At 32.1% G+C, this 17,654-nt stretch overlaps 3 protein-coding genes and 1 non-coding gene across 6 annotated transcripts; 2 read left to right on the top strand and 2 right to left on the bottom strand.

Moving 5' to 3' along the window:
- The first annotated feature begins 1,329 nt into the window (after positions 1 to 1,329).
- On the top strand, positions 1,330 to 2,756 carry LOC108841113 (uncharacterized). Its single transcript, XM_018613896.2, has 3 exons — positions 1,330 to 1,590; positions 1,708 to 2,044; positions 2,146 to 2,756. Exons 1-3 carry the CDS (start codon positions 1,368 to 1,370, stop codon positions 2,597 to 2,599), a joined length of 1,014 nt encoding a protein of 337 aa, XP_018469398.1. The 5' UTR covers positions 1,330 to 1,367; the 3' UTR covers positions 2,600 to 2,756.
- Positions 2,757 to 9,083: 6,327 nt separating this feature from the next.
- LOC108821223 (serine carboxypeptidase-like 42) lies at positions 9,084 to 11,946 on the bottom strand. Of its 3 annotated transcripts, none has more exons than XM_018594279.2 (12): positions 11,898 to 11,946; positions 11,758 to 11,815; positions 11,319 to 11,577; positions 11,144 to 11,251; positions 10,940 to 11,032; positions 10,773 to 10,865; positions 10,611 to 10,699; positions 10,271 to 10,531; positions 10,041 to 10,174; positions 9,848 to 9,940; positions 9,656 to 9,773; positions 9,084 to 9,533 (listed from the first exon to the last, which is right to left on the bottom strand). In XM_018594279.2, exons 3-12 carry the CDS (start codon positions 11,572 to 11,574, stop codon positions 9,360 to 9,362), a joined length of 1,419 nt encoding a protein of 472 aa, XP_018449781.1. In that variant the 5' UTR covers positions 11,575 to 11,577; positions 11,758 to 11,815; positions 11,898 to 11,946; the 3' UTR covers positions 9,084 to 9,359. The 3 variants fall into 3 exon arrangements, with proteins under 3 accessions (XP_018449781.1, XP_018449788.1, XP_018449773.1); XM_018594286.2 differs by having other exon boundaries at positions 11,758 to 11,797; positions 11,898 to 11,916; XM_018594271.2 differs by lacking the exon at positions 11,898 to 11,946 and having other exon boundaries at positions 11,319 to 11,881.
- Positions 11,947 to 13,062: 1,116 nt separating this feature from the next.
- On the top strand, positions 13,063 to 13,135 carry TRNAF-GAA (transfer RNA phenylalanine (anticodon GAA)). Its single transcript has one exon. It is a non-coding gene; the product is annotated as a tRNA-Phe (tRNA).
- Positions 13,136 to 14,682: 1,547 nt separating this feature from the next.
- On the bottom strand, positions 14,683 to 16,620 carry LOC108824878 (protein arginine N-methyltransferase PRMT10). The gene is made up of 7 exons (XM_018598252.2): positions 16,350 to 16,620; positions 16,077 to 16,269; positions 15,836 to 15,941; positions 15,503 to 15,692; positions 15,237 to 15,419; positions 15,060 to 15,143; positions 14,683 to 14,979 (listed from the first exon to the last, which is right to left on the bottom strand). The coding sequence occupies exons 1-7, from the start codon at positions 16,560 to 16,562 to the stop codon at positions 14,803 to 14,805; spliced, it is 1,146 nt and encodes a 381-aa protein (XP_018453754.1). The 5' UTR covers positions 16,563 to 16,620; the 3' UTR covers positions 14,683 to 14,802.
- Positions 16,621 to 17,654: the final 1,034 nt, after the last annotated feature.

Genomic DNA, 17,654 nt, shown 5'->3' with positions numbered 1-17,654 from the left:
ATCTTAGTTATAACTTTAAAAACCACATTACATAAGCTGATTGGTCTAAACTCCTTTAGGGATGTAGCATGGAGCTTCTTCGGTATCAGACAGATGTTGGTGAGGTTCATGCCTTCTTCTACCTCGCCGTTTTGGAAGAACTTCTGCACCATTTCACTCTGCTATCTCATCTACAACTGCTTGTTTGTGATATTTATTAGCAAAACCTCCAAATATATAACATTAATACTTTGGTTAATACGGCTGTTAAAAGATCTTTGAGAGAGCTATTTAACAAGAGAGTGAAGTTGCAAGTACATCCTAGGAAACGCTATTTGTTTGAAGACGGCGACACTCTACTCAAAATCTGCAGCGAAACATGGGATTTGAAGGAGTTAAAATATGTAGCCAAAGATTCTAAGACATGTCAGCTTATGCTCGCAATGAACAGACTTAAAATGCAGATGCTGCTAACATATATTTGATTTGAAAGTTTTGTAATCAGGCAGACAATGCATCATAGTTCATGAACTGTATATATGCAACGAGGTCTAAGTTAGAGTGTACATTATAAGTGTGCAAGCTCTCTCTTTAGTTGAATCAGTAACGACTACAACCACGATTACAAATTACAATTTAGAATCTCTCAAACGGGTCTCTACTTTCCCATGGAAATTTGCAGAACTAATTCCTCAAAAACTCTTGGTGTTTTATTATCTTAACCATACAATTCACAGCATCCCTCTCGCCTGTAAGGCTATAACCTATCAGTCCAACAAGAATGTCCCTTTCGTGATGTCATATAATAACCAAACAATTATTTGATTCACTCCCTAATTGATTCGTATTTCCATTCGCACATGATTGATGAATTCAGGTCACAAACAGAGTATACATAATACATGCTCAACAAATCAATTGTCCATTTTACTAATACCGAGAAATGATCATTCTACTTTCTTTTCTAACAGCTATATTACTTATATTGTTTTTTTGTCTGTTTTTAACAAATATTACCTCTTTTTGTTACCTTTAAGAATCAAAATATTCAGATTATTATGTCCTTCTGTTTTCATTACAAAATTATTCTTAATTAAATGATGCTTAAATTTGAGAAATACTCACACTTTTACTTTGAAACGAAGTAAAAAAAAAACACGTTAAGTGCAATTGTTGATGGTGTCACCGCCAAGTTCGTCCAAAGGCACACACAACCCTTCCCCAACAATCCAACATGGACCTCAATAATCAATAAACATCATAGCTCCTTTATTGAGCAAGCATTTGACTTTTTACTTCTATAAATCCACAATCAAAATTCATTTCTCATCATCACCAACCACAATCAACTCTCTCCTTCTCTACTCAAAAACCAAAAGGACACAAACATGGAGATCTCGAAAACCCTTTTGCTAGTGGTTTCTCTTGTGGCTGCAACTTGTTTCTTGCAGGCCAAGGCAGCTGGAGTTTACTGTAGCAACCCTTACACTCGATGTTACCACAAGTACATTCAGTGTCCAGAGGAATGTCCAAGCACAACTGCTATGAACTCCAAGAACAAAGTTTGCTACGCAGATTGCGACAGACCCACTTGCAAATCTCAATGCCGCAGTAAGATTTTTTGGTACCTTGTCATATAAGTTTCCACATTCCCCATGTTCTTGTGCCCATTTCTTTTTCATTTTTTTCAAGTAATGATGGATTAATCATATGTTTTTTTTTGTTTAGTGAGGAAACCGAACTGCAATAGACCTGGATCAGCTTGTTATGATCCAAGGTTCATTGGAGGAGACGGTATTGTGTTTTACTTCCATGGAAAGAGCAATGAAGAGTTCAGCCTCGTCTCTGACTCTGACCTTCAGATCAATGGTAGGTTCATTGGCCACAGACCCGCCGGTCGTGCCAGAGACTTCACATGGATCCAAGCTCTCGGGTTCCTATTCAACTCCCACAAATTCTCTCTTGAAGCCGCGAAAACCACCACATGGGACAACAAAGTTGACCATCTCAAGTTCACTTTCGATGGCCAAGATTTATCTGTCCCGGAAGAAACACTCTCCACCTGGTTAGTACTAAAAAAAACTCAGTTTGAATATATTTTCCCAAAATTCTTGAAACCAATATTTTATTTATTTATTTTTCTAATATTGTTTTCTTGAAAACTAGGTACTCACCAAACAAGGACATCAAGATCGAGAGAGTGACTATGAGAAACAGTGTGATCGTGACAATCAAAGACAAAGCCGAGATCATGGTCAATGTGGTTCCAGTCACTAAAGAAGACGACAGGATCCATAGCTACAAAGTACCATCAGATGACTGCTTTGCACATCTCGAGGTTCAGTTCAAGTTCTTCAACCTTTCACCAAAGGTAGACGGAATCTTGGGACGGACCTACAAACCTGATTTCCAGAATCCGGCTAAGCCTGGGGTTGCAATGCCAGTGGTTGGTGGTGAAGACAGCTTCAAGACCTCGTCTCTCCTCTCTAACGACTGCAGGACTTGCATTTTCTCTGAATCACAGGCAGAGATTGAGTCCGTTAAGTCAGAGATTGAATATGCTGCTTTGGATTGCACCCGTGGAGCGTCTTCTGGATATGGAATCGTGTGCAGGAAGTGAAGAAATCGTATTTGAAAAGAATTGGAATAAGGCCAGAGAGCAGTAGCTTCTGCTGGAAATTTTACATAGTATTTCTATTGTACTTGCTATTTACTACTTTGAAATGTATTTCTATTGTATCATCCACCATGTATTCTATCCAAGTTTACCTTCTCTATTTCTCTAGCTTCCTCGATCTCAGAACAACTGTGCCAACCCTTGTGTTGGCTTCTTCTTCTTCAGCATCATGAGCACGCTGGCTAAGCAGATGGCGGCCCTCTCCAAACCTTTAGCAGCCTTGGTTTATTCCTGAGCTGCAAATAAAATGGCCTCCATTATACTTGCCTCGGCTTTTGCTTGCTATGCTTCTTCTTGAGACTTTCGTAGCTCTTCAGTGAATGATTTTGCTTCACCGTGTCAGTGAATGATTTTTATTCATCAGCCTTTGAGTTGCTTGCTGCAGCTGTTTCGATAGCTCCACTATTTCACTTCTGGCTTCTTTTTTTTCTTGGACTCAGAAATAGCTATTTTCATGTCGATCTCAGCTTCTCGAGAAACAGCCGCTAAAGATGGCATTCCTTCTCTCTTGTTATACGACCATCACTCACCAGCAAAACAAACCTGGATAAAAAGAAGGCAGTGTTTACTAAAAGCCAGGGGCGGACCCACATATTAGGTTGTGGTGTCACTTGACACCCCAAAAAATAATATAAATCGGATTTTGTAAGCTATTTGTATTAAATTACTGTGGCAATTTGGTTTAGATGTGCTTGCATAAACCCACAAATCTGGGTTCGACTCTCCTTAGAGAGATTTTATATATATTTTGACCCCACAAAAAATAATTTCTGGGATCGCCCCTGCTAAAATCATGAGATATGAAATTAAAATTCATCTTTCCTGGGTTTTCATTTTTTTTTAATATATGTTAACAAAACCATAAACTCTGAATTATCACAGTTAGGGTCGGCTTAACATGGTTAGGGGCCCGAGGGCATAAATGTATTATTTCATCAAATACACATTATATCCTAAAAAGTAGGTTAATGTGGCATACAATGAATTATAAAAAAAAATGAGAAATACTTGGGTTCACCCCTAGAGTGAACTTTTAGGTTCACTCAACCAATAGAATTTCGTTATTTCATATTTAGTATCTTTTAAAAAAGGAAACAAAATATTGTCAAGTTTTATTATGTTTTTAGAATAAAAAAATAAATAGAAAATAATAGTAGTCGCAAAAAAAGATTTTATATTTAAAATACCGTCAGCAAAACACTAAACCCTAAATCATAAACTTTAAGAGGGATGTATTCAATTTAACATTTGATGTGATTTGATTTTTAATGGAGTTTTAGATGATTTTAATAAGTTGCAGAGATTTATGTGATTTTTGTTAAACTACTCTAGAATATCACCTAAAACAACGGGATTTGAGTTTTGAGTTTTAATTTTTTTAACTAAGAAACTCCACCCAAACACCCTAAAATCACCTCAAAACTTTAAAACTCCACAACTTCAAATATTTTCAATAACAGTGGATTTCAGAGTACTTTACTAAATGTCAAGTTCAATAACAGTGGATTTTAAATGAGTTTTTAAAATTCATGATTGAATAACAGTAGATTTGTCATTTTAATACAAATCACTTGAAACTCTCGGTTGAATACACCCCCTTAAATCCATGGTAAACCCTTGGATAAATCTTAAATCTTTGGATTTTTTTTTAAAATATTTTTAACTAAATCAGCAAAACACTAAACCCTAAACCCTAAATACTAAACTCTAAACCTTTGGGTAAATCATAAACCCTTGGGTAAATCATAAATACTAAATCCTAAATCCTTGGATAAACCCTAAATCCTAAACCCCTTGGTAAACCCTAAACCCTTAGGTAAATCATAAATACTAAACCCTAAACCCTTGGGTAAATCATAAACCTAAGGGTTTATGATTTACCCAAGGGTTTAGGGTTTACCCAGGGGTTTAGAGTTTAAGATTTAGGGTTTAGGGTTTATTGTTTGGTTGACGGTATTAAAAATATATTTTTCTAAAACGTATTTTTGTTTGCAATTAATATTAATTTTTATTAGTTTTATTTTTTAGTTTAAAAATATTAATATAATTTGACAATATTTTGTTTCCTTTTTTAAAAGATACTGAATATGAAATAACGAAATCTTATTGGTTGGGCGAACCTAAAGGTTCACTCTAGGGGTGAACCCAAGAATTTCTCAAAAAAAAATTAAGCTATAGGGTGCAATTTCCTTTGATTAATGTATCAAATGCAAAGTACAAAAAAGAAGAAAGTAGCCATAATTAATTAGGAAGGTGTATTCAATTAAGAGTTTCAAGTGATTTGTATTAAAATAACAAATCTAGTGTTATTCAAACGTGGATTTTAAAAACCACTTTAACATCTAGTGTTATTGAAATTGTCATTTTATAAAATACTCTGAAATCCATTGTTATTGAACAAAATTTAAGTTGGAGATTTTAGAGTACTTTAAGTGTTTCTAGAGTGTTTGAGGGGAGTTCCTTAGTTATAAAAATAAAAATCCAAATCCCACTGTTTTAGATGAGATTCTAGAGTGTTTTAACAAAAATCACCTAAATTTCTGTAATTTATTGAAATTAAACTCCATTAAAAATCAAATCACATCAAATGTTAAATTGAATACATCCCCTTAATATATGCTAAATATCAAGTTATCGTTCTTAATTTTTCTGTCTTTATCTTGTGCAGTTATGTTTCATCTTCCTCTCTTGTAAAATTGAATTTAATATATACTAATATTTAGATAATATAGATTTGATAAAAACTAAAAGGTGTTCAACTGCAAGTTAAAGAACACAACAATTCTTGAAAATGATATCCTAAGTATTCTATTATTTAATAGAAAATTATCTCAACAACCAACTGAAATCAACATAATCATAACCTTTTTGCTAGCAACGAATAAATTCGTAGTTGATAGAATTTTAGATGTACAAAAACATACCAACCTTTTTGTTACATGTATGTGAAAACTTGTTTGACCTACAATCTACATATTTTAGTTTTCAATTTCTTTTATAGTGTATTACATTATATAATTTGTCTAATTTGACCAATATTTTTTTTGAGTTTACACAAATTTAATTTCAGTTTGATGATGCTTTCATGTACCACTGGTAATATTGTTTTACATCAGAAAATATATAACATCCAATAATATGGTTTCATTATTTAATTTAGTCTTTTGAAATACAACAACATTTTTTCAGAAAAACATTTTCCCATTAACTGAAAGCTCATAGCTCCACAAAACCTCTCGCAATCGGCTTCATTTTCTTTATTACATTTTTCCTTTTCGTAGCATTTTTTATACTCATGTTTTTCTCCAAAATCTTCAAAATTAATAAGAAATAAAATATTAAAATCATGAAATTATATAGAAATTATCATAAGAAAAAACTAAATTTTAATAATAATTTAGTACCAGTAATTATATCAGTGCAATGAACATTTGATAGCACGAAGAAGATAGCAAAAACAAATGCGATCAATAAATTTTTGGAGATACCCATCTTTGTTGATTATTGTTTTGAGTGTTCTATTTCACTTTCAATAGTTATATATAATGCATAGCATAAACTTAGGTAAATGACTTTTTGGTATAAAATCTTTAAATTAATTTTTTTTAGATTTTAGTCAAAATAATGTAAAAATGATTTCTTACCTATTTATGTATAAAAATATGTTTGCATTTAATTTTTTTCAAATTACCCTATCAAGATATAATTTTATTTTTCAAAAGTAATAATAATAACTTCTCATTATTTCTTCGGGCTAAATTTTTTTGTTAGCATTAATCGATATAGCTAATAAAATAATATTTAAAATATTTTCTAAGTAAATTATTTTATATAAAATTATATGTTCAAAATATTTTTTTCAATGGCATTTAAGTTGTGATTTTTTAAGAAACATATTTCATTCAAAATTTTAAATTGGAAGTAAATCATTTTCTTTTTATCGTATCTTGATATATTCCTATCGTTGATCCAATCTCTTAATCAACTATATTATCATTTTCCCTTATAATAGCAATACACACATGTGACAAACTGCATAATGTAACATAGAATGTGAACACTTGTACATCACTTCTATCAGTTTTTAACAGTAAAATCATTGATAAGTATTTATATTATACAGAAATAAATTAGGTAACATATATATAGTTAGTGGCATAACCAAATTAAATAACTAAATAGTATTGTAATCTTTAATCTTTTATTAGACTAAGATAACAAAAGAAAAAGTCTACAGTTTGGTTTTTACTTTAATATATATATATAATTAATTTCATACCTAATATCATTTATACATAATAATCAGAATACTATTTTTTAATATTCATATATTATAGTTATATGTGTGTGTCTAATTAATATAGCATTTTATATAAACAATAAATACAAAGCAAATATTTTGAAGAAAATAACCAGGTAGTAGAGAATTTTAGAAAACAAGGTGATACATATGAAATAACTCATTGATTGATTAATGTATCAAATGCAAAGTACAAGAAAGAAGAAATTAGCCATAATTAATATATGCTAAATATCTAGTTCTTGTTCTTGATTTTTTATCTTTTTATTGTGTAGTTTTGTTTCCTTTTTTCTCCTGTATAATTGAGTTTAATATATACTAATATTTTAGATAATATTGATCTGATAAAAACTAAAAGATGTTCAACTTCAAGATAAAGAACACAACAATTATTGAAAATGACATCCTCAATTATTCTATTATTTGATAGAAAATTATCTCGACAATCAACCGAAAACAATATAATTGTAGTTTTTTCACTAGCAGTGAAAAAATTCGTACAATATAAAATTTTAGATGTACAAAAATATACCAACCTTATTGTTACATGTATGTGAAAACTTGCTTGACCTACAATCTAGATATTTTAATTTTCTATTTCTTGTATGGTGTATTAAATTATATAATTTGTCTACTTTGACCAGTATTTTATTGAGTTTACTCAAACACAGTTTGATGATGCTTTCTTGTATCACTGGTAATATTTATTTACATCATAAAAATATATAACATCTAATCATTTTTTATTATTTAATTATGTCTTTTGAAATTAAATAACAGGAGCCAGAAAAACATGTTCCAATTAAATGAAAGCTTATAGCTCCACAAAACCTCTCGCCGTCATCTTCATTTTTATTACATTAACCCTAGCATTTTTTATACTCCTGTTTTACTCCAAATCTGTTTAAAATTCATAAGAAATAAAATATTAAGATATTGAAATTATATAGACATTATCATGAGAAAAATTAAATTTAAAATAATATTTTACTACCTGTAATGATATCATTGCAATGAAGATTTGATACAAGATAGTGAAAACAAATGCGATCAATATATTTTTGGAAATATTCATTTTGTCTAAAATTTTTTTAATGTTATATTTCTTTGGAAATACAAAAAATAGGTGCCAGGAAATCATTTGGAAATTAACTGAAAGCTTATATCTCCACAAAGTTTATCGCGTCTGTCTTCAATTGTACAACATTGGCCGTAGCAGTTTTATACTCGAGTTTTACTCCGAAATCTATCAATATTAATATTAAAATAATTAAACTATAAAAGTACTATTATAAGCAAAATTAAAATTTAAAATAATATTTTAGTACCTGGAATGATATTGCTGCAATGAACATTTGGTATCATGAAAAAGTTGGTAAAAAATGCGATCAACATATTTTTGGAGGTACCAATATTTTAGAATATTGACTAAAATTTTTGAGTATATAACACTGAAAAATTTTAGTCAATATTCTAAAATATTGGTACCTCCAAAAAAGTCCTCTACACTCATATATATGTGAGTATGTGTGTGTGTAATAACATAAACTTATGTAAAGGACTTTTTGGCATAAAATCTTTAAAGTTAATTTTCTTATATTTTAGTCCAAATAATGTTAAAGTAATTTCTTATCCTTTTATGCAAACATATGTTTGCATTTTACTTTATTACAAATTACCTTATCAAGATATAATTTTATTTAAACTGTTTTTGCCAACTGTAGTGATAATAATTTGTCATTATTTCTTTGGGCTAATTAATTTTGTAAACATTACTCGATATAACTTACCAAATAATATTTACAGTATTTATCAATTAATTTATTTTATATAAGCGCATATGTTATAATAAATATTATCATTGGCTATGTAACAATCACTTCCGAATTTAACTATGATTTTTTTGTAAGAAACGTATTTCATTCAAATTTGTAAATTAGAAGTAGATAATATTTTGATTTTAGATTCTTTAGTGAATTTTAGAGATTTGAAAAAAAATATATTTAAAATTATTAATATTTTAGTTAAAATAAACACAATTTAGATATCAAAATAGCATCGTTTTAAGAGTTTGTGTATTAAAATAAGGAAAATAATTGGTTTAGGTATTAAAATGGATAGCAAAAAAGTTAAATATTAAAACTTAATTTAGTTCAAATATTTTATGGAATTTTACCTATAAGAAACCAGTGGTGCGCTTATCTTCTTAAAAAAAAAAAAAATCTTCTAGATCAGACAATCTAGTGCAAGCAGACTCAGAAAAGATCAGTCACATCTTTAGGCAACGGTCAAGGCAAAGTTCTGCCGATCAGCCGATGAATATAAGCTTTAACTACAATAATTGTATTTATATAGGTGGTTAGCAAGCTAACCATATAATATACTAATCCTAACTGAATATATCTAATAAAAGATCTCTCCTCTTTCATGTGTCTTGTTGGGCAATCTCTGGCCACGCACAAAGCTACTGAATAAATGCAGAGCTCGTGAGGGCTGTGCATAGGGCACCATATGAGCCGCTACTCTCACCGTTGCAAACGTCAATAGATTTCCATATTCGGTGACCCAGCCACCAACCTAGTCAGATCACAATCCAAACGAACCACAAATTTGCAATCAGCTTGAGAAAGTTGCAAGGGGAAGGGAGAAAATTGGCTTCTGCTGATTTTAGCATTGTTACAATGGAAAAGAGAAGTTACCTGGTCTTTGTGGAACCAAGGTCCATAGGGAAGTGTGGTACTGAAGTTGAGATCATGAGCAAGTTCTCGTACAAGAGTTCTAGAACCAAGAAGTGGAACCACAGAATCTTGATCTCCACTGCAATGTTGACAAGCTGGGTGTTTAAGCTGCAAAATACATTAGAAGAAGGATCTTTGAAATAGAATTCTTACCTGAAGATCCAAACAGAAGTTTTGTTCTGTATAATTCTCTTAAGCATCGGAAGCATGTTAATATTCATGTCGGCGCCACTGTAATTTACCAGGCTATGACATAGTCAAAAGTGAAAAGCCAATACCCCAATCAGTTCAGTTACTATTGTGATCAATCAAAATATATAATGAAAGAGGATAAAAATTGGTTTACGTGCTGCACATAGACCATTGGTAAGGTAGATGAGTCCGGTTAGCGTGAAGAGCGTGTTGAACCTCTGGGAGATTGAAATAAAACTGTCTTTCGTGCATCATACAAACATCCACCCCCATGCTCATCTGTGTAGCCTGAAACCATTTCTAAAGTTAACAAACAGATCCAAAAATATATATATATATATAAATATATATTGTGGTAAAGGAGGAAAACGGGGGACTTGATACCATTTTCTTGAGCCTCAACTCTTGTTCAATAATGGATGGGAAGCATAGGTCGAGGAGAACGTCATAGACGTTGACATACTCAGAAACGAAGCTGACTTCAGTGAGAGCCTCGATGCACTCCTTGCTTATGTTTGGGAGACTGGTAAAGTTGCATTGCGTGATGATTGCGTGTCTATGTTCATCAGAAATAATCCCATGCGACCATAAGAATTCGTAAGAAGCTGAAGTGTCTGTGACAAGCTTTAGGAGCGGATTCCCAATCTGATCAAAAAAAAAACAAGAAAAAGGAATCAGAAAAAAGTTGATCAAAAATAGGGAAGAATGATTATTTATTGCTTACTGCGATTCCTTTAACATTGATCTTGAACCCACCACTTGACTTTCTATTGTAGCTATGTATAGCATCAGCCAGTTGAGGTATGTAATGCCCTGCATGCAAGAGAGTGTAGTCGACAGAAGACACACTAATAAAATCAGCAGTAACATGATCAAACACACACACCTGCGTAGCTTTCCCCAGTGAGAAAGAAGTCACGACCTTTCAACTCTGGGAACTTGATGAACCATCTCAACAAGAACACAAGCATATCTTTTGCTGGTTTGAAATACACAAAACATGTCAATAAACAACAAACAGAGTCTTCTAATAACGGAATCTTGAATTTTCACCAGTAGTTTCGTCCCCGGTGTTGTAATCAGAGCTTGTGTTGGAGTAAGACCATCCTACTCCCGCAGGAGACTCCACAAAAAGCAGGTTCGAGACTACACATAGCATATATCAGAATCAAAATAGTTCTCTTCTATTTACATTAAATAAATATTTTTTTTGAATGATACATTAAATAAATATTATCAAAGAAAAGAAAAAACAACCTTTGTTCCAAGACATGGAGTTAATGCGGAGGCCACGGCCATCTCCTGTTGGGTAAAATGGGCCCAACTCAGTGAAAGCTCCTCCACCAACTGATGAACAACCTGGACCTGCAATGCAAGACCAACCTCAAACGTACAGGAGGACACAACCAAAGCTAGAAGAAACATTACGAACCTCCATTAAGCCAAAGGGTTAAGGGTTTGGTATCCGGCTGTGTGTCTGCTTCCACAAAGTAGTAGAAGAGACTGCGGCCTGTTTCAACGTCAACATCCACATAACCTGCATACTGCCTAAATAAGACTTTGGGTTGACCAGGAAGCCTCGCCACCAAGTCTTCTTCCGGATACCCTTCTGCAAAGTTGCAACCAAACCACAAGCACTGCACTGTAACCACCACCACTGTCACCGCCAAGGCACCGTACGATACCATGATCTTGAAACATGTCAAACAACAAGTTATAAATTTAACTCCAATCTCACTATTTCTTTTTACACACATAAAAGATCAGGAAAATAAGCTACAATTCTGCTTATTTAAAATTATAGTTTCTGCTGATTATAAGAACTACAGCGAAACATAATTATAATGCAGAACATAGGAGTAGAAGACGACCTTTAACTTGATCTCTCCTCTTTATCTGCTTGTAATAGTTCTACGAGAAACCACAAATCTATAGTGAAAAGGAAACACAAGGAGTCGAGAAGTTAAAGGATTTAAAAGCTAAAGTCTTTGATTGGAGAACAAGATGATACCTTTTTCTTTTCTTAACAGCTTTCATCTTCCTAGACTCTTTTAAACTCAACTCAGCCAATAATCACACTTTCCCTTTTGAAAAGAACTATTCTTTTTCTTTTTGTAAAGAACTTATTCTCAGTTGAACAAAAAAAAAATAGTGTGTTCATTGAAATTTTACTGGCTAAAATTTATGGTGAATAATTTGTTACAAAAAAAATTCATATGTTTTTTAATATGTGTAAAAAAAATCTAAATATATATTTTTTATTTATATAGTACTTCTATTTTTTAATTAGTTACAAAGATATTTCATATTTAATTTATATAGTACTTCTATTTTAGATAAAATAGACAGTGATTATAAAATTTATAAAAAATATTAGTAGTAAATTTTAACTAACATTGATTTCAATTATTATATTATTTTATAAGAAAATATCTGAATCTGTTAGTAAGATTTTTTTGTCTCAACATATTTTGTTATTATTAAAAATTAACTTTATTGTTAAAACCGATTTGTTATTATTATTTCTGAATGATTAAAATTTCAAAGATTTCTAATGACATATTTTGTAAATAACACATGAATTGAATGTAAGTTATGTACTATAATTCTGTTTTAATAGGATAGATTGATAAAAATACATTTAGAAAAGAATATATAATTGAAAAGATTATTATTTTTGAAACACTCCTCAATATCCTTTTTTAAAAAAATGTTATATATGTAATTTATTTATTTAAATAATTATAAATTATATTAAGCAAGTGATTTTTTAAAAAGTTTCACTCTTATTTGTATTTTTTTAGGTTGGATTCTATTTGAATTTTCGCAAATGACATTTTTTCTCTAGCCATATATATGAAGTTGCAAATAATTCGCTTATGTGTCATCACTATTGAAATAGAAATACTAACCAAAACTAATGTGAAAAATGAATTCTTTTTCATAAAATTGTTTCACTTAATATATGCAAAAATCATAAAATTTTACTAAAATTGTTTCTTATTATTTTGTTTTTCATAAAATAAAAAATTGCAAGGATCCATATCAAGTTTCTAATAAACACTGCTTAATCTACAACAATATTGTAGAGCTGCAGAACAATATTGCTCATGTAGTGCAGAACGATATTGTTGAATAGTTGGACTAAAAGAAATAACTAATATCTACAAACAAAAGCGGGGATAGCTCAGTTGGGAGAGCGTCAGACTGAAGATCTGAAGGTCGCGTGTTCGATCCACGCTCACCGCAATATTTTTATTTTTTAATTTTTCCACTGAAACGTATCACGCGTGTATACTCAAAAGTCTAAAACAGCGTCGTTCTTGACCTCTCACACCAAACGACATCGTTGCCGACCTGCCACACTAAACAATGTATATAACGCGATGATAAATGAACCCGAAGAACTTTTTAAACACTAAATGTAAATAATCATATTCTGATTGGTTTAAAAAACATTACAACTGGCCTTTTATTACATAATCTGGATCCGTAGACCCGACCTGGAACCGATCCGAAAATACCGGAACTAGAACTGACCCGAACGTTTAGAAGTAACTGTTGAGTCCAAAAAATTTCTATCCGAATAGATCAGGATCCGAAAAGAACTTATCTGAATAGACCCAAACCCGAAAATAACCGATTTAAATAGACCTGACCCGATAAGAACCGATTCATACCCGACTTAAAAACATGAATATTCCAAACGACATCGTTGCCGACCTGCCACACTAAACAATGTATGTAACGCAATGATAAATGAACCCAAAGAACTTTTTAAACACTTAAATGTAAATAATCACATTCTGATTGGTTTAAAAAACATTACAACTGGCCTTTTATTACATAATCTGAACCCGAAGATCCGACCTGGAACCGACCCGAAAATACCGAAACCAGAACTGACCGGAACGTTTAGAAGTAATTGTTGAGTCCAAAAATTTCCTACCCAAATAGATCAGGACCCGAAAAGAACCGATCTGAATAGACCCAGACCCGAAAAAAACCGATCCAATTAGACCCGACCCGATAAGAACCGATTCATACCGACTTAAAAACATGAATATTCCAAATTATATTTTGTTATGTTCTATTTTCTATATTTTATTTTATAACTTAGTTGAAATATATTTTTCGCCTCGTAATCTTTGTTATTATTTTTGTAACATTTTCAAGTAATATGAAGTTTTAAATGTAAAACTCAAATTTTTTTCTTTTAAATTTTAGTAATTTATTTTATGTTATTTTGTAAGATTTTAAATGTACATGACATATTTTGATTAAATTTGATGAAATTTGTATATTTTTGTGTGTTTTAGATCTTAAATATCTGAACCCGATATAGACCCGAAGAATTATGAGTATTTTACAAGTATTTTAATTATAGACACGAATCAATCCGGATCCGGAAAAAATCGATCCAAAACCGGACCGAAAATTTAGAAGTATTTTGTTGGGTCCAAATGTTTAGGATCCGAAAGAATTTAAACCGAAAAGAACCGATCCGAAACCGACCCAAATGCCCAGGGCTATGATACATGCTTGTGTGTTACTAAACCGTAAATGTCATTAACATTGTCAAGGAATACAAAAGTACAACTACTATTGCAAACTTGGTGCTTTGTCATTGTCCTAAAAATGTTTACAAAAACGTTTTCAGATTTCTCCAAAACTCATTAAACATGAAAAATATTATATAGTATGTGATATATCACTCGGTATAAAAAAAGTTTCACTAAATACTAATCAAAATTTGTTTTTAAAAAAAAATCTTGTAAAGACTATAGTTTCTAAGATATCAAAATAAATTGCTCGTTGCATAACAAAAAAAAAAGTTGGAAACAACAAATAGTAAAACATTACATTTGGGTTCATTCATTCGATACAGAACCACCAAGCTCCATGCATCCGTATAATCATTCTATGAAATAAGTCTTCTTGAATGATTCCTTAGGGTTGCCAGAAGCCTCTTTGATCTCGCAATTAAGCTCAACCTCCATCAGTCTATGGTTTTCTTTGGACCGGCTCATTACCAAACCGAGATTCAGATTATCTCCTTCCTCAACATTTATAGGATTTGACAAAATGAAAACCTGCCACATTCAGATCATAACATGTCTTTCAGCTAGAGGCCTTAATCATAGCATAGGGCAGGAACTGAGGAAGAACGTACCTGTTGTCCCCAGTGTGTGCAGTGCTGTTCACTTGGAGCTGTGGTTAACTCGACATCTTGCTGTGCAGGATCTTCTTTCCTCCCCTGTTTACAGAAAAAAAAACACAAAATTTTAAAAGTCTCTTTAACATTACACACAAACATAAGGCAACACAGCGAATCTGTATATGAACTAACCCTGAACTGAACATCAAACCATCCACCGAAACCACACAGCGTTGTGTGCCCATTGATGACTGAGGTTACATTGGATCTGACTTCCTCGATTTCACTGACAGTGGCTGTCAAACAATCCATCTCTTTGACAAGTGTAGGTGTGCCTATCACTTGAAGTGGATTCAAGTCATTCCACATAGCCGTCTGCCCCCCAAAAAATAACAAAGTTTCATGAGTTTCCATTCAAATAACAGAGCAAATTGTTGAGTCTTTTTAATGTCACCTACCTGTATGTAATGCTTTTCTTGCTCTTGAGCAAAAGGTTTTGTCAAAACGCTCATATCAACGCCGTAGTAGGTTTTGATCTCATCTGAGAAGTTATCCCAATCCGCCATCGCACCATCCAAATCATTCTTCTTCCGATCTGACAAAGTAGATTTGATGGGTGCAAGCCACATGCGTGCATGACTTGGGTACCTATTGGATCCAAAGCTTTTTATTAGTCACATACGCAAACACCAAAACCAAATCTTTGACCACATTGTTAATTAATATACACAACATCGAGTAAGCTAGTAAGTAACCATGATGCATCTTTCAAAAGAATAAAAACAACTTACATGACACCGGTGGGCTTTAACCAACGGTCACGAGCAGATATAACAGAATCAAACATGGACTCACGCAGAAGGAAGTATCCCATCCACTCCGAGATAATTACATCAACTGCACATTTTTTATTTAAAAAAATTGAATACATTAACATATTAGCTTAATCTAATACCGTAACAGGTCATAACAAAACTCCTAAGTACATCTCAAAAATCACAAAGACTCTCTCTCTTTTGCTTGCAGAATTACCTTTCTCAGGCAAAGAAATATCTTCGACAGAGCCTTGAATCACTTCAACAACATGTTCGAGACCATTGGCTTTGACAAGAGCACGAGCGTGGTCAGCCATCGTGGTAGCTTCCACTGCATACACTTTCCTCGCACCAGCTTGAGCCGACCAAATCGCTAGAATCCCACTCCCGGTTCCAACATCCAACACCGTCTTTCAAAAAAACAAAAACACACAGTTAGGGGACCAATGACGTCATCAAGAGAAAGTGAGTTTCTGTTTTTTTCTGTTACCTTGCCGGCGAAGTGATGTTTGTTCTCGAAGACGGCGTTGAAGTAAGCGTCCATACGGACACGGTCGGAGAGCATGTCTTTCTGGTGGTAGAGGAATGAGTATGTGCAGAAGTAATTAGCGTAGTCTACTTCTTTGTCTACTGCGCCACCACCGGTTCCGGCAGCACGCCCGCCCATTGCGCCGCCGTTTGATGAGGAGCTCCTCATTGTCATTGCTTTTGCTGCCGTTTTGAGTGAAGAAGGTGATTTTGAGGGTTCTAATTGTTAGGGCAAACTGATTTTAAATTAGGCAAGGTTTTGGCTACCACTTGCCACGTCAGCATTGTCTAATTTAGAAGTTTTCTCTTTTTCATCTTAAAAACATTTAATTGGGCAATAGCACTAAGTCCCACCAATGTAGATAAGCACCATGAAATTGGTAATGGGCCTTCGGAATTTGTATTCACAAGAAAGCCCAATAATATATTACGAGATTACCAAAAAAAAATAATAATAATATATTACGATGAAGACTAAATGGCCCATTAATGGAGAGATTAAATCGGCTAAAAACGCTAAAACGAACATCGAATACCCTAATTTTTTTTTTTTTGATATTGTAAGCTTTTATACATACAGTAAAATCTGTAGCCTTTTTTTTTTTTTGAAGAAAAAATTCTATAGAGTTGACATCCAGTGGAATCTATAGAGTTGAAGTTTCACCGCTTGGGAACTTTATCAATCCTTAACATCTTCTCGATTTTCTTAGATTCTAAACCATTTTTGGGGTTTCTCTTCTTTTCTCCACTATTTTATAAACAATCACACACAGGGTCAACTTTGCTATTTTAATTATTAAAAAAAACATTATAGCACTCATTGAAACAATAATGCTTTTTTGGGAAGAGGTTAATCCCCCTGGTCTATATTTGAGAAGTGATTTGCCACATATCTTCTATACAATCGTTTTCACAAAAAAAATTATGACGTGACTATTAAGATTGATGACATGTCATATCACAATTACATTTAATGCTAATATATTTTTTTGGAAATATTTTTAGAATATGGCAATAACTCATATATTATATTTAATATTGATTTATATTTTTGGTAAACTTTGTGGAATATGGTAATAAGTCATAAATCATCACTAAAATAAATATATTCAAATATGATATTTTGAATTTCGAAATATTATATAATTTATTTTATAATTATAAAAATTTTATTATCTAAAATTTTCTAAATTTTCGGAATTTTAAAAAAATTAAATCATAATATCATTAGTTTCTTTTAGGTATCTACAAATTATGTAAATATTAT

Source organism: Raphanus sativus, chromosome 2, assembly GCF_000801105.2.
Source record: "Raphanus sativus cultivar WK10039 chromosome 2, ASM80110v3, whole genome shotgun sequence".
Lineage (NCBI taxonomy): Eukaryota > Viridiplantae > Streptophyta > Magnoliopsida > Brassicales > Brassicaceae > Raphanus > Raphanus sativus.
Note: the sequence above shows the minus strand (reverse complement) of the source record. Positions and strands in the feature narration are given on the sequence as shown.